The sequence below is a fragment of the Neolamprologus brichardi genome, chromosome 18 (genome assembly GCF_056152115.1).
Source record: "Neolamprologus brichardi isolate AB-2024 chromosome 18, ASM5615211v1, whole genome shotgun sequence".
NCBI lineage: Eukaryota > Metazoa > Chordata > Actinopteri > Cichliformes > Cichlidae > Neolamprologus > Neolamprologus brichardi.
In genome coordinates this window covers 23,020,003-23,036,266 of record NC_142121.1, presented here as the reverse complement: position 1 = coordinate 23,036,266, position 16,264 = coordinate 23,020,003, and the positions used below count along the sequence as shown (strand labels likewise).

Below are 16,264 nucleotides of genomic sequence, written 5' to 3'. Positions count from 1 at the left end.
GTTGTCTTGACTAAGTCTCATTTGCGTACAGAAAATATTGAGAGGTAACGCTGGATAAGACTTTTAAGAAAACACAAACGCACAAATGCCCAAGCAAAGACTTACATCCACGCAAAACCCTCCGACAGAGACCCATGAATGCACTGTGATCTGAGTGATTCGTTGTCTTACCATTCCAGTCTTCACGCTGGGCAGATATGCCCGCGTCTGAGCTCAGAGCAAATTCAGATGTCTGGCTTCACAACTAAATCACACTCCGTAATCATGGAGGTAAAATGAAACAGGTCTCCCACTGGTATGACAATGTCTACTATATGTATGTGTGCGCATTTGCACAAAAGTGCACGTGCATCCAATTTTTTTCAACCATATTCCCAAAGATTTATGTGGGTGAATGTGCAATGATGAGCATGTGCTGTTAAATTGACATCCAGCATGTGTATCTATATATGCTGGGTCTCCGTGTATGTAATGAAGGCACTCTTCTCACCTGGCCTCTAAAGTGAAGCCAGCATGACTCACAGTCATTTTTTTCTTCTTCTCATTCCAGTTCAGCTCGAGCCCACTAAGTTCAGAGTTCACCTCCATCCCTCTTTCTCTCATTCCTGCACACGCGTCCTTGATCTCCTTTCCCTCCATCATTTCTGACACGTATTATCTACATTCAAGCAGCCCCTTTGTCCGTTCCTCTCTGCCATTTTCCCCCCACTTTCCTTATTTAACTTTTCCCTTTGCCCTTTGAACCCGATTTTTAAGGTATGAATAAATCAATAATAGAAGCAGGATTGGAAAATATCTCCAAAACGTCCTTCCTGTCAACCACCAAGGTATTTAAATTTTTTTGAGTTAACATGTCACACACTGACTTAGCATCAGACCTTAAACTACATGTGACCCCTTTTTTCTGTTTTTATCCTTTATGAAACCTTAAAACAACTAAATTAGCCAATGACTTATCATTTTAAATCATTTAAATTCTGCTTAAAGGCTGACCCTGGATACAAGTGTAAGTACTTTCAGTATAGGTATAGATATGACTTTTATCCTTTCTCCTTCAGTGCTGCTTTGGTGTTACGTTCCATGAATTCTCCCCATTTCTCTGACCATCTATATTCAATCATCCCCCTATCCGTTCTCTCTGCCCTTTTCTCTTTTTCATTTCCCTCACTTTACTTTTCCCTCCTGTGTTCCCTTATCTCCATTGACCCAGTGTTTGTCTGTCTTTCAGGGTATGAATAATTGAGGTATATTGAGTCTGGTCAGCAGATGGTGAAATGGCCGTTACGGATCTATCTGTGCTCTTTAGGAAATGCTGAGTGTATGCTGACACCTGTGCAGTTAAGGTCCACAGGAGCGTTGTCGAAGCACTGAACACAACAGGGGGGAGCATATAGGGCACACCCAAAAATGGCACTCCTCTTCCAGCACCTGTGCATGCTCACATATGCAGGTGCAGATATACAACACTCTCAGCCACTCAAATTTATGCCTGAACACACACAATCTCACATGTGGAAGAACAAGAGAGAGTAAATCCAAACAAACATATTATGATGAGTTCCACTGCTTCTCCAAACCATCTTATGCACCTGCCACAACAATAGAAAGGGGCGCTTCCAAACTCTCCTCGTTATCTTACGCCGTCTGTCTCACGCCCCATTTTACACTGCCTTGGTGGTCCCGAATCCTCAATGCACTACAGCTTGAGAAAAGACATTTAAATGTTTTTCACTACATTTTCTACAATTTCATAACACGGAAACACGGGGGAACTATAAAAACGGATGGACACAACTGGGACATTGTTACCTTCAGTGATTCTTTAAGTCACTGAAGGTGAAAAATAAATAAACGAGTGCATTTTCTGTTGGCATAACAGCAAATAAATGTACCGTGTTAAATCCACACAGCAAATGATTACCAGCTAGTCAAAGGTATCGACAGTAACTAGCTGAAGTATTCCACAGAGGATTTTATACATATTATATGTAAGATTATCTGGGTTAAAGACTAACTAGTAAACAAACTTGAATATTTACGGTTATCTGAGTTTGTTCCACAGATGCAGATATTTAAAGGTAAATGAAACAGGCATCTTTCTATTTCAAATAATGGGCTAATAATAAGCAGAACACTAACTAATTAATTAATAAATGGCATATATTTGCAACAATATTAACCATGCTATTACTGATTCATGTCAGTAATGGCATGATTAATTTCATTCAGAGCATTTACTTCAGTTTGTCTGTTTTTGGCTGCAGCTTTCCAGTCTATCATGTTCCCTTGCACACCAACCCCACCTCCACCCACCCACGCAATAACACAGACACACATAGCCTTCTCTTTCCTAAGCTCTTTCCAACCAACCTGGCCTGCCTCACAACAGTTTACAGTACCCACAGCCTTCGTCCGTACAGCCACTGCCACCCGCTGATCGCGGGTCCGACCATCCCAACACCCACCCACCCTTCCTAGGATCTTCCTCTTAAAGCTTGGAGTCAAATTGTGACCTTCTTGACTCACATTAGTTAACCCGAGCATTCTTGAACACAGACACACACAAGCACACAGCTGAATGTTGAGGGGCCAAAGGTTTGGCTTTTTTGCTCCATTCACACAGTTGATCCCTCACCCTCTCTCACTCCAGCTTCTTCTAATCCTCCCCCAAACCCCTTCCTGATCCCGGAGCCCCTCGAACATCACTATCACATTTCTTTTTTAGCCGTCTCTCTTCTTTTACCCTCTCGCTGCCTCCATACACTCTCCTCTAGTTTCATCCACCCGATCCAAAATGAAAACAGTCGTGCATCTCTGGTTCCTGTTTTACCAAAATTATTTAAAAAAATAAAAAATAAATGGCATAAAGTTTAGTATCACATGACTTTTTTAAGTTACCAGACTAAAACATTTTCTTATAACAACATTCATTTTTTTCTTGCTTACAATATGTTTTTTAACCAACAACACAGTTTCCCTGCTGTTACTTTTCCAAAATGTCCAAAATTAGTAGGGACAAATATTAGCATTAGCAAGTAGCACTATTTCAGCATTTCTTCTTAATGAACCAGATAATCCATTGGGGGTGTTTTGGTCACTTTTCATCAGCTTTATCTGAGCTGTGGATTGACCATTTTTAATACAAGTACATATTTTTGGCATCCTACTGCAGTTCAGTGCAGCCAGAGTATTATAAACAATACTGGCACAGACCGGCCTTTGCTGAAATGTCAGTACAGTTTTACATTTATTTTAAGTTAAATCATAAGTCAATGACTTTCTAACAGCTGCATTTGCAACAGTTACTGAGTCAGTAGTTCACATTAAGCTTGTGTTCCTTGAAGTACATCTCGGCAGAACTTCAAGTGTACCTTGAACCACTCCACAACATTTTTTATGACCCTTCTTGACATTTTAGACATCAGAATTTGGAGGCGCAGAATGCTTTTCATAGCTTTTACTTACTTTGTAAACATCACTTAGCTCCATTTTCAGATTGTCAGCCATCTACTTAGAGGAACCCATGACTGCTGGCTCTTCAAACTCAAGGTCTGAGCCAGAGAATTTAACCTCTAAAGCTGTAATCAGTTGAAAATACCTAATAACAGTACTTGATTTAGCATTCTTAGTTTGTCATTTACGGCTTAATGATTAAGTGACATTCTGAGACTTTACAAGAGGGAACTTTTTTTCCTTAATTTAATTTTATTTAAGTTTATTTAGTTTAATGGACAAAAAGTAGCAATGCAATGAGAGTTGAAGAAATACTCGCATTTTAATATACTTTTACCACATGGTTGCGTTTTTGCATTCACTGAAGTCTAAATGTGCCCAACCTTTTTTCATGCAATTACACTTTTCACCATAAATTTAATTGGCTTAACACACTTTTTTTTAATTTACTTAAAAATTATTTTCTATTCTACTTTTTACTACAAGCTATATTCACCCATTCACAGCACTCTTATTCAATTTACTATCTTCACCCCTCACAACCTAAAGTATCTATTGGGCCGGCAATTTGTGTTACAGATTATTGCCCAAGGACACTACAAAACTGTGTACTGGAGGAGCTGGGGTAATCAAACCACAAACCTTCCAATAGTACATCCCACTCTACCACTCAAGCCACAGCCGCCCCAGTAAAACCAAGAGACTGTTGAAAACTGGAACAGGATTTGTGCTTTGGTTAAGTCACTGTGTGTATATGTGTGTGTGTCTAGATGTGTGTCATTGCTGTTCATGTCTGCTCTTTGTCGCATGGCCGCAAGGTTGGGGGATACTTGCCTTTCAGGGACTCCATATTTTATTTATTGTAGGGAGTGTGCATAAGAGCATGGCAGAGAGCAGAAGGAAAAGGGAGAGGAGAAAAGCATGAGAGTGACGCATAAGGATGAAGGTGAGACAGAGTGAGCAAAAAAAAACCTTTAGAATAGACATTTGAAACAATAAAAAAATATATATACTGTAGCGGGAAGGCACATGATGAAAGAATATTATATTGTTTACTCTCCACATTTTTATACCTTCCAAACTAACTTTCTTTCTCCAGAAAACTGCTACCATACCACACTGCTGCTATTCCATTATATGTCTGCATGCCTAACTCTGATGTTCTTGCATTTACACCACTGGAACTAATGGCACTGTTCCTGGAGTCCTTCCGAATTAACCCTTTGAGTCAGCCAAGCGCACAAATGCACACAGACACACAAATACACTGCTTAAAAACTCCTGAGGGGAAAGTTACTAAAGAAAATTAATGAGTTGTATCAAATAGCTCAGGAACCATGCAGTGTGTGCACTTTAACTCTTGTTGTGTGGTGTCAGAGAAGCAGTTGTTAAGGTTATAAAGAGTAGCAAATTGAGTGCCCAGCTACTGGCTGCACACACAGAGCTAAACTTAGTATACTGTATCTACATGACAATACTTTTCACACCCCTCAGGCTACAGTCTTGGTTTTAAGATTGGCATTTGCAATGAGCTGCAGCTATGATTGATTCAGCTATGAAAAGCTGCAATAAAACATTGTTTTTGAAGGTTCAGGCTGTTGATAAATTAACTGCATGACACATAAAGAGGTTCGCCTGCAGCTCTCAGAGGTGAGGGTTGTACACTTGGGAATTTATCTGATATTGACTAAGTTATTACATCTCAGCTCGCACAGAAATCTATTAAAAACTGGATTTACATTAATTGTGTGAGTGTGCGTGATAATGAATATTTTCTCACAGTCATGCTGCATCTCTCACGCTCAAGGTCACGGTAGCTGCATAGTGTAATAAGTTCTACCAGTAAACAGTTTGTGTATCCGTCCTACAGCAGGCCTTTCCCTCCCTGAACCTTTACAACAGCAGCAGGATTGAACTACGCTCAACTCAGACAAGTCAGATATGTCTCAGTGTGCCTGGGGGCTTGCTAAACTGAAACAGAAACAGCACTGTAGAAGTCTAAACGCAACAAGTCTCACTGGATTTTCTTTCTCTTTTCATATATAAAGATGTGACAATGTCAAGCTGAAAAAGAAATATTTTATTGCACATTAGCACATTCAGAGTTAAAAGTTTAGTATGAGACCAATAGCTCCTGTCTACAAACAGTTAGAAATACTTTTTGTTTGTTTGTTTGCTTTCTTTTGACAAAGTGTGTAATTCCAAATCTCAGGCATAAAGCAGCGGATGAGTCTCACATGTGACATGTGTACAAGATACTCAATTTCGTGCATGCTCAAAAAGCACACAGCGGTGCAATCAAGTAGTCACTTTCACACCCACATCTACATGTTAATGACATGTTAGCATGTGGCTGTGATCATTCATCATGGTAAACCGCAGGGGAACCACCACAAAAATGTTTGAAACAAACCTAATGATGCACTTAAATCACTTTCACCCAGCTGAACATGCCCAACTTGAAGAAGGGCAAAGTGGCTAAAGCTAACCAGAGCTAGCCAGATGTCAGCAACCTCAAACTGAGGCAGTGTGAGCCTCGGTATGAGCAGTAAAGGAATCAAAGCAGTTAAAAGGAAAATTATGGAGATGAGTGAAAAAGAGAAAAAGGTTGATGTCCTGTTATCTGGTAAATTTATAATTTAAAGGAAAATGATATATAAGCACCTGACACTTGTTTTGTTGTATAAATGCTCCTGCTTTGTTTGGGAAGATAAAATCTGTCAGGTAAAGGTGGGTGTATAGCAACTTTATTATTTGCACCCCTCTATTTTTATTTAGAGAAAATGTTAAAGCTTAAGCATCTTTACAGGTCTACCTAAAAAATCAGTCAGACAACTACAGCTCATTCAGAACTCTGCTGCTCGAGTCCTCACTAAGACCAAAAAAGTGGACCACATCAGTCCAGCTCTGAGGTCTTTACACTGGCTGCCTGTCCGTCAGAGGATAGACTTTAAAGTTCTGATGCTGGTCTATAAAGCTCTGAATGGTTTAGGACCAAAATACATCAGTGAACTCCTGACCCAATATAAACCTTCCAGATCCCTCAGGTCATCTGGATCCGCTCTTTTATCAGTTCCCAGAGTCAGAACTAGACACGGAGAAGCTGCATTCAGCTTTTATGCTCCTTATATCTGGAACAAACTCCCAGAAAGACTCAGATCAGCCGAAACACTCAGTTTATTTAAATCCAGGTTGAAGACTCACTTATTCTCAGCTGCATTTGAATAAAACACCAAATCCACACTTTTAAGCTTACATTTCAAAACTTACATTTTAACTACTGATTTTATCTACTGTTCTGATTTTATCTACTATTCTGATTTTATCTGTTTTGATTTTATATACTGTTTTGTTTGTTTGTTTGTTTGTTAATTAGTTAGTTTGTTTGTTTGCTTGTTTTAATCAATTTTAAATCATGCTTTTTATTTGTTTTTGTTTCTAATGTCTCTGTAAAGCACTTTGAATCACCTTGCTGTTGAATTGTGCTATACAAATAAACTTGCCTTGCCTTGCCTTAATAATTTATTTTATTTGGAAAATAAAATGAAGCATTTTATGGCTGTTTGGCTGATTATTGTTTTGGTGCATCAGTGAATCTCAAATCTAATGTATTGTTTTCTGTAGTTTTGGTCCAAAACAACCGGACTAATTATCCTTTAAAGCCATAAATATTTTTTGTTCACAGCTGGTAAGTGTTGGTTGCTGGGTCACTGCCTGCCTGTTCAGTAGAAGGGAACATTAAGAAAGGCAGAAATACAATTCAAATACACATGTAACATTTAACATGAATCTGTCAAAACAATTATTATTTTTGAACTGTTAGTGTTGTTGTGCTGCACCTTTGGTATTCATGTCAGATCTTATTAAGAACAGCTTTTAAACATACATCTGTTTTATGTGTGGAAAATGTGTTGTGTCTTTGCGATGGTCACCAGCCATATGTATGTAGGTCTCTCAGTATCTGTGAGCAGCTGATTTGAGGCTGCACATGAGACACAGCTCTATGTGCCGTGGCGAAAGCTATCAGTTTTTGGTAGGGCATGCTCATATTACAAGAAAAACACTTGGCTTCGTGATCATTTTGATGGCATTACTACAGTTTGCACATCGTGCAAATGTTGCTAATGGTGAACACTGCTGTTCACCATTTGATCAAGTTGGTCTATAAAGTCTTGGAACGACTAGAGTTGCATTTATTTAAGCCCATAATATGTGTAGGTAGTAAATAGGAAGTCAGTCGGTTAAGCTAGTGGAAATCTTGGTCATGCTAACATCTGCAATCAGCTAATTTTAGATATCAGCTAAACATTTTTGAAGAAAAATGTATCAAGATTGTCTAACCAACATTTGTGTTTTAGCCGTTTGTGAAGAGAATATCAACAGCGAGGCAAAATTAAAAGAAAAAAGTACTAATGTAGGCTGCTGGTCAACAAAATAAAAAGTAAATGAATAAATAAAAAAAAGAGACAGGAACACAGAAGGGGATAATAACAGTTAACAATGGCTGTTATGCAAGAAAATGTACACTTGCTCCATCTGCCACTGGGGTTTTCTTGATTAATCATGAAGGAATTTGCGACATGGCTCATGCCACAAGAGAAAAACATTGAAACTGTGGAGACCACAATGAGAAGGGCTCACTCCAGATATTGTGCAGATGACAATATCACAGCCATACATGCAAGCTCACACACACGAGGTTATTACAGGTTATTTTAGCTTGTATTCCTCGAGGAATACAAAAAACCCCTGCCACACTCTAATGCTTAAACAGAGTCAAAGCTCTGCTCGGTAGCAATAAAAGCTCCTTTTACACGTGTGTAAAATGCCTCATAAAGACCTAAAGGCCCAGAAAATGCGGGAAACAGTCCTTTTCTATCCTGGATAGCTCCTGTAAGATTCATATCACTGTTGTGCTATGGAGCCTTTCATTGAATTATCGAATTACAATACAGAAAACAAGGTCTTAAAACGCTCCATTAGCATAACAGGGCAATAATACTGAGTTTCAATCAAAAAAGAGAAAAGAGGAATATTGTTCCACTTTGTTCCAGTTAGGCTCATTCCATTTCTGTGAGAATACCTAAAAGCTGCAGATAGTTCCCTTTAAATCTGAAAAGCCCTGAGCATTTTTTTGTCCTCTTAGCTCCTCCTCCCTCTTTCATCCTAATACCTCCACTTCCCTGTATAAATGTATCATTACAGTATCATTATGTCTATGGTATCCCCCCCAGCCTCCATTTACAGGGACTTAGGTACTGTGTTCTGGGACTTACGTGGACCCATTATGTTATTAAGTCATTATGAACCGGGACACAGCGAAAATAATACCCATAATGGGAGCTACATTGGGCACTGCTTAAGTCTATAACTATAACTCCCATCCTCCCTGCTTTCCTGCCTATTTGTCTGTCTGCCTGTAAACCTGTACGTGCTCTGTGTCATGTTACACATACCCAACAAAGCTATTTACCTGAAAAACAGAAAAATACTGTAGTGAAACTTCTGATTTATTTAATTATGTAAACATTCATGTGTTGGCAACAACGGGCTCACCCCAGAATTAGGATATGCTGTCCACCCCAGCTCAGCTGTGGCCACACGAGTGTCCATCAAGGTCTCTGCAGCAAAGAAAGAAAAAGACACAGAGAGAACCAGCGGTTAGCCACACAGAAGCTATTTTGAGTACCATCCCACACAGCTAAATTATATTCAAGCCCCAGTGATCGCTTGACACTCATTGATGAACAGAAAGTAAGAATCCCTACAGTGTTTCATCCATCTCTGTTACTCTTCTGTTAAAACAAGAAACAAATCCTTGGCACTTTGCTGGAAGGAACCTCTGAGAGAAAAAAGCTGAAAAAAACTCTTTGCATTGTGTTATCTTGCTATATACAGTACTAGACTACATCCTGCTTTTGTCCTGCTTATATGTGTGCAAGTATTCGCATGAAAGGCAGATATTTTGTTGAAAGATAAGTGGGTATGTCGATACACTGTATGAGGTTTGCAGATGGCCTGGCAAAAAGAGTTGGCTTCACATATGAAGAAGGAGCCCTCCAAGGTGAGGCTCTGATGTATTTGCGTCAGCTTTCCTTAACCTAAAGTTATGAAAACGCATATATCTGCAAGCCATAAAATGTTTTTTAATTTCAGATTAATTAGCTAATTTTCTAAACGCCTGCCAAAAAACACGATGACCTATGTTGGATAACTTTAGGCTACACAAAATGAAAGAGTAACACAATACAGCCTGAAAAAGGAAGAAAAAAGTACAGGGTTCAAGGATTGGATTTATCTTTGTTTGAACTTTTATTATACAACATGTCATATCTGGCCACATATCAGTGCAATATGAGAACACAGATTGCCCCCTTCCTAATCCTCAGGGACATAGCTTAGACAAATAAGTCTGGCAGCTCACACCAGAAGTTTATCAGCTCTTTTTTTGATTAATATCTGCCTTGCTGGTACATGATATGTTGCTCAAGGAAAGAAGAGAGAAATATGGCAGTTTTCACAAAGCGCTCACCTGCCCCTCTCCCTGCAATACAGATTTATAGAGCGATGGACTAACTGACATGCTGGCCTTAGCAGAGTAATGATAGATTCATAATTTCCCCTGTAACAGACAGTTTATCCGCGGTCCTAAAACATTAATCTTACAGAGAGTGAACCAAAGGATATTTCACATTTTCCGATGTCCCCTGCCACGACATACACTCCATTGTGTTTGTTGTTTTGTGTTGTGTCCAGACAGATTAAAATCTGGGAGACAGAAGGGTGAATGGTGTGCTTGTGTGATGATCTGCATTCTGTAGTAGACAAGCAGAAAGTGTGTGTGTGTGTGTGTGTGCAATTTTCATAGGAACTGTGGTCGTTGTGTGTTTGGCTTGGAGCTCTTCCACTTTCACAGCAAATGGTTGGCTAGCACAACCCACATGTGTTGTTGATAAGGGAGAAATCTCACTCTGATTAAATGCATAGACACAACGATGCCCTCTTTCAAGATTTCCAGGAGAGGTTCCAGCCCTCATCACCCTCCCTTTACCTACTCCCCCAGAACAAGCACGCGCTCGCAGCTGCTGCTAATTTGGAGTCTCACTGAAGTCGCTGTGCATTTTGAAATCATTCCAAATGACGGAACACTCAAAGCCCGTCATCCGTGGTTCAAGAGCGTTGGTTAAAAAAAATTTAAAAACAAGTACATTGTGGTAAGGATGAGTGACACGCCACCTGTAAGAAGAAAAGAGCCTTTTCATTCTCAATCTCTACTTACTGGGAGAAACTGTCCTCAGACATGAAACCAATTAGCCCCTGCACACACAAGCACTCACAATGCATGTTAGGACACACGCAGATGGACACCCGTTCTGCTCATGCACCAGCCAACTTAGAGAGCAATTTTCTGTGTACACCTACAGTGACAGCCTTGTTCACACCCGGCTTCCATCAGAGTATTTCAATTTCCCTAAGATCAGCCTTGCCTTGTCTAGTTTCCACAGCCAGCCAGCTCCAGCCTGCCTGCCTGCCTGCTTGTACGACTTGCTGTCAGCTGGGGAGATAGGAGCATGAAACAGCCCTCAGCGCCAGCCAGCATTGTGGGGACTGCCAAACCTTTCTCTGGGGAAATCACAGAAGCTTTAGTCAAATCACACAGGCTCTTGGTCGACCATTTTTTTTTCTATTTCCTTTTAAAATGGAAGGGGGAGGGTTGGGGTTGGAGGGGATTCGGTCTAAGATATTGAGGATGCGGAAACGAAAAAAAAAAAAGAAGGTCAAAGGCCCAAGGGAGGGGTGGATGAGCAGAGTCATGTGGTCTAATGTCTACCATTAGCAGAATATCAAAGTAGCAGATGAGTAAATGGAGTATGCTAAGTGGTGATTAGCAACGGGGAGGGGCTCGAACAGCCATCATGGCATTGCTCGCACACCTGTCCACTGGCACTGGAGATTTTGAAAATGTCCCTTGTGTATGTGCATGTGTGGGGCTTTTAAATGAGCACTTCTGTGAACCGTTCATCCATTAAATGATAAGTGGATTTGAATAGTTTCATTATAAAATCAACTTAATTACACGAAACATCTCTTCGAAAAAGAGGAAACATTGTTTTTTATTGCTGAAATTACAAGTTATCTAAATAGCCTAAGGTTACACACTAATTAAATTTTGGTATAGGTATTTTTAAAATTTATTTAATATTAGGTAATATTAGGTAAATAATAAACAATTAATCTGTCAGGTTAATTGGTAATTATAATGAGTTTTAGTTTTAGTTGATTGCCTGTTTCTCTGTTGCCCCTGTAATGGAGTGGCGATCTGTCCAGGGTGTACTCTGCCCCCCAACACAAACACAATACAGTATGGAGTGCAGTTAAAAACAATACGTTACTGAAAATTGCATTTCAAGGACCCAGGATGTTTATTGTCTGTCTAGAAGCTTAATGTTGGGTTACTCCTTAGCATTGTAAAAGCAATTAGTCATCCACGCACTCCAAGTTTATAGCAAGTTATTTGCAAGGCAAGGAAAGGACCTTGCCATGTCCCTAGTGTTTGGAAGGTAGCCCAGTGTGTTTTCTTCTGTATTCATATTCTGCTATGTCAGCTCCACCTGCAAGCGCCACTAAATTAAGACCAGGCAGTTTCACCAGTAGTTGAGTCTTTGTGAGAATTGTTAACACGGAGAGATTAATGTTAACTAAGCAACCACGGCTCATAAATCTATTGGAAAACAATGGCTTGTAGGTGTCGGCGTCACCAGCCTTAAATAAATTCAAGGATCCATAAGGCTCGAGGCTGTATTGCAACTGCATCACAGAATATTAGTTACCCTTTATCATACAATGGATGTAGGTTGGTTAACACTGCAAGGGTACCAGTCAAAACCCAAAAGTCGCAAGCCAAGCCAAAACCAAGACTCAGATGAGGCCTTGCAGCTCCCAATCCCCGAGAGCACAGCTCCTTCTTATTAGCAGCAAGTGATAGATCAATACCAAATGGTAGGTTCTGGAAGCAGCCTACCATTTGGGGCTAGAGAAAGGGAGGGAGAGAAATGAAAGAGTGAGAGAGACTACATTAAACATTGATGGGGCCCTGCATTATAGATCGATAAGGCAGCTCTCTTCGCACAATTACACGTCAGCAAGCAGTCGCATGATACATCGCATAGACACGCATGATTAGGTGGAAGCTGTACACACTAAAGAACATCAATAGAACGGGAGTTCAGTGAAGGAACAACAGCAAAAATGAATTGGCCAATCTCTCCGCCCTCTTTTAGCTCTCAAGCATGACTTTAATTCTACGCTTTAAAAGTCAGAATGCCAACATGTCTGTGTAATTCCCTCCTTTGCAGGCAATCTGTGACTGTGTGGCCACTAGTCGATACAACATGTGCCGAAGTGCCTCTCTGAAGCTTCCTGGCTCCTCAATCAATACAGCAGGCCATTCTCCACGGATTTCCATTCTCTTTCCATCTTTTACATTCATCTATTCTTTAGCCTCCCCCCACTCCTCAATGTCCTCCTGTTCAAGGATGCTGGTATACTTTGTAATTCAATGAGACAATCACGTCCAGATGCAGGATGCAAAGCTTTAAGGGTCTTCTCTTTATGACTGTAGCAGCAAAGCGAAAGAAGATCTGATTCCCTTGGATGACATTATGTAAGTGGGGTTTATCTTTTCTTGGGGGGATGGAATCAAGATGGTCGGATAAAGAATGAAAAAGAGGGAAAAAAAGAAGACAAATAGACAGAAAGACGGAGATGAAAAACCAAGTGGAGAAATCAGCGGGATTGGAATGAGCACTTAACAATGATGAAACCCCATGGTAGCCTGCTGAGCCTGGCATCTTAATACAGGGCTGAAAACAAAGTGACAAACAAACACGAACGAAAGATGCTGCATCTCCCAAACTAATCAGCCGTCCACTCAGGGGACTTATGAATATAAAAAAAACATTTTGACAGAGTGAAGTATTTTCCGAACAAATCATGTGGAAATGTCTCACGCAGACAGACACCACTCACCCGCTGCATCCCTGATTTCGAAAGAAAAGACCGCTTCACGTCCAGCATGGTTAAGGCCATTTAGCAGATTTGGAAACTGCATTTATGGCACAGTACTGCTTCGGGGGGAAGAAGAATATAAAAAGGCAATATCTGATTGAGTCACCATGTTCAACAAAGAAGACAATCCATACAAACACAGATGTGAGACTTCTCTACTCCGTGCCACACTAAAGCTCTGTCACTCATACTGAAGGATTTTTACTTTAAATAGAAGATACAGAACAGGCAAGTGAAATGCATCAAAAGAAATGTGTTACTTCAATATCCCCCTGAAGACAGAAATGACAATGTGACTAAATTTGAAAACTGAAGGAAAAAAAAAAATCTGCCAGCCTCCTCCGAGACATTAGCGCGGAGTGATGGGATACACAAGTCCTGCATCTTCTGAGCCACAGACTCCATTAAACGAACAGCCTCACAAATTACAGATTGCCCACACTCACACACACAGATTTAGTAATAGCGCGCCTGGCTAACAGTCACTCACGACGGCTGTGTGAAAATATAATTTTCGCTCCGTGGAAGCAGAGCAGACACGTATAAAAGACAAAAGAGAGAGAGTCCAGAAGATAAAGATGAACAGGGCAGCACAAGGCAAAGTGTGCTCAGCAGCAGCTGTTGAGAAGAATGTCTTGTAAGAGCAGAAATTTAATAAACACACAGCATCTGAAGAACCTGATGAAATTATCCTATCATCACAGGAAGGTGACATTACCTTGGCCTCGCACATCTGGGCTGCTGTGTCGCATACAATTTAAGATTCAACCTTGCGGCACTTGGTGAGCAGCCACATTCTTTCCCCGCTGTTACCGGTTTGTAATAGAGTTGTTATGGTATTGAAGCAGGAAAACACAACGGCCCCCCCTGAGGCAGGCTTGGCAAATACAGACAGGTACATGGTCAAACAAAGGCTATACCAACACCAAAGTCTCATGCATCTGATCATATCTTAGTGGTCAGTCAGTCACTCAGCTACCTGCATAATGTAGGAACAGCACATTTATACACAAGCCCCCACTTTGCACCTTTTCATCTATTCTTCTCCCTCTTTTCCTTTCTTTCACTCTTTTCTCTTCCCTCGCTTGGTCAGGGGAGAGAGGTTAGGCACATCATTTGCATTCATTAACATTACATTAGCAGACAGAGTGATCTTTAGAAACCAGGCTGCCGGAGAGTGTCATCTTTAATTCATCATAACCCCACCACCTACCCACCCACCCACCCTTCCGCTTTCTCTTTACCTCCACCTTCTTCTCTCTTTTCTTCCCTTTTCATCCACCCATCTCTCCCTCGTTCCTCTCGCCCCTTAATCTCAGTGCATCATTTATCCTCCTCATCCCTGCAACTTTCTTCACTCTCCATTTAACACCGTCTTTCATCTCCTTCACTTTAGCCATCTCTGTTTACCTTTACACTGCCACAGAGCTGTCTGTATTTTGCCCTGCCTCCTGTTAATGACAGGCTACGGGAGAGGGGTTCGAACCCTGCCCCTGCGTAAGCCTTTTCAATATAGGAAGGAGAAGAGACGCACCCAAAAAAGACCAATATACACATCATAAGCATCAGTCTGGGAGACAAGACTGAGCTGATGATCTCTAGGCTTTATTCAGGGTTCTCTGGCATAACCTTATGACCTGAGCTTATTCTAAAAATAAAAAATAGCTTCTTAACAAGCTCTGCTTGTATTTGTATCTGTACAAGTGCATCTTAAAAATTTCAATAATATGATTTTACATTAGTTACGCTTTTACATATTCTGTATTTTTCACATGTAAAATGAATTATGTCAAACTATTTCTGTTTTACTTGTCATGATTATGGGTTCTAGCTCATAAAAATGAAAAACACATGAAATCCACAGCATTATCTAATGCCTAAATGTAATAATTAAGGGAAAAAATCTTAAATACTAATAACTTATAACAAGATTAAACCTAAATCATTTTGTCCTCACAAAACTGCCCAGGATCCGATTTCCTATAGCAGCAGACCAGCAGCAGTGACCAAGCAATAATCCAGATGGAAGCAGCACTGCCCTCCCACAATCATCACAATACTCATTACTGCTGATATTGCCTCAGCCAGCCTGTCTGCTTTTAAGAAACCTGGCAATTTGCTGCAGTAAAATGAGGTAATTACAACTCTTATCAAGCTCCTCACCTCACAAAACAGCATTTAGAGAGAGGGAGACTACTCTCCGATGGTTCACTGGCTGTGGAACAAGGCTTTGGCTGGCTTCCCAATCACTCAGCCACACCCACTCACTGTCATTTATTCAATTTGCAACTCCTGCTCCTACCCACTCTCCATTGCATCCAATAAAAGCATTTCAGTGGAAATTTGATCACTTTATTGACACAGCTAGATAAAATTTACTCCATCAGTCCCACTAGACTAAAAGTTTGATAAGGCTTACGTGAGTCACAAGGACACAAAGAAAATGACTTTTCAGCACAAGAACTGCACAAGGAGATTCCTTCCTAGTACCAAAATGGAAAATAGGAAAATTAAATTCTGCAAAACTCTATGTTGGAGGGCTAGCATTGAGAAAATTGCAATTTAATAGTTTCCCATAAGGAGAATGAGTCTACTCTATAGTTTTGACATTTCTAACCTTCACATGAAAGTCAGAAGTTAGCTCTAGCTTACTGTCATCACTTCTCCTGCCTAGAGACACAATGAGCCACAGAGAAGTACCATGCCCGGGTCACACTGGGATTGCGTGAGGCTGACATTTACC

General features: G+C 40.4%; 1 protein-coding gene across 2 annotated transcripts in view; it reads right to left on the bottom strand.

The window, feature by feature from the left end:
- ephb1 (EPH receptor B1) overlaps positions 1-16,264 on the bottom strand; it is a 166,624-nt gene that overhangs the window by 108,045 nt on the left and 42,315 nt on the right. For both annotated transcript variants that reach the window (XM_006786547.3, XM_006786548.3), the window contains exon 2: positions 9,010-9,074. In XM_006786547.3, coding sequence (XP_006786610.1) covers positions 9,010-9,074 — 65 coding nt within the window. The remainder of the gene's footprint in view (positions 1-9,009; positions 9,075-16,264) is intronic.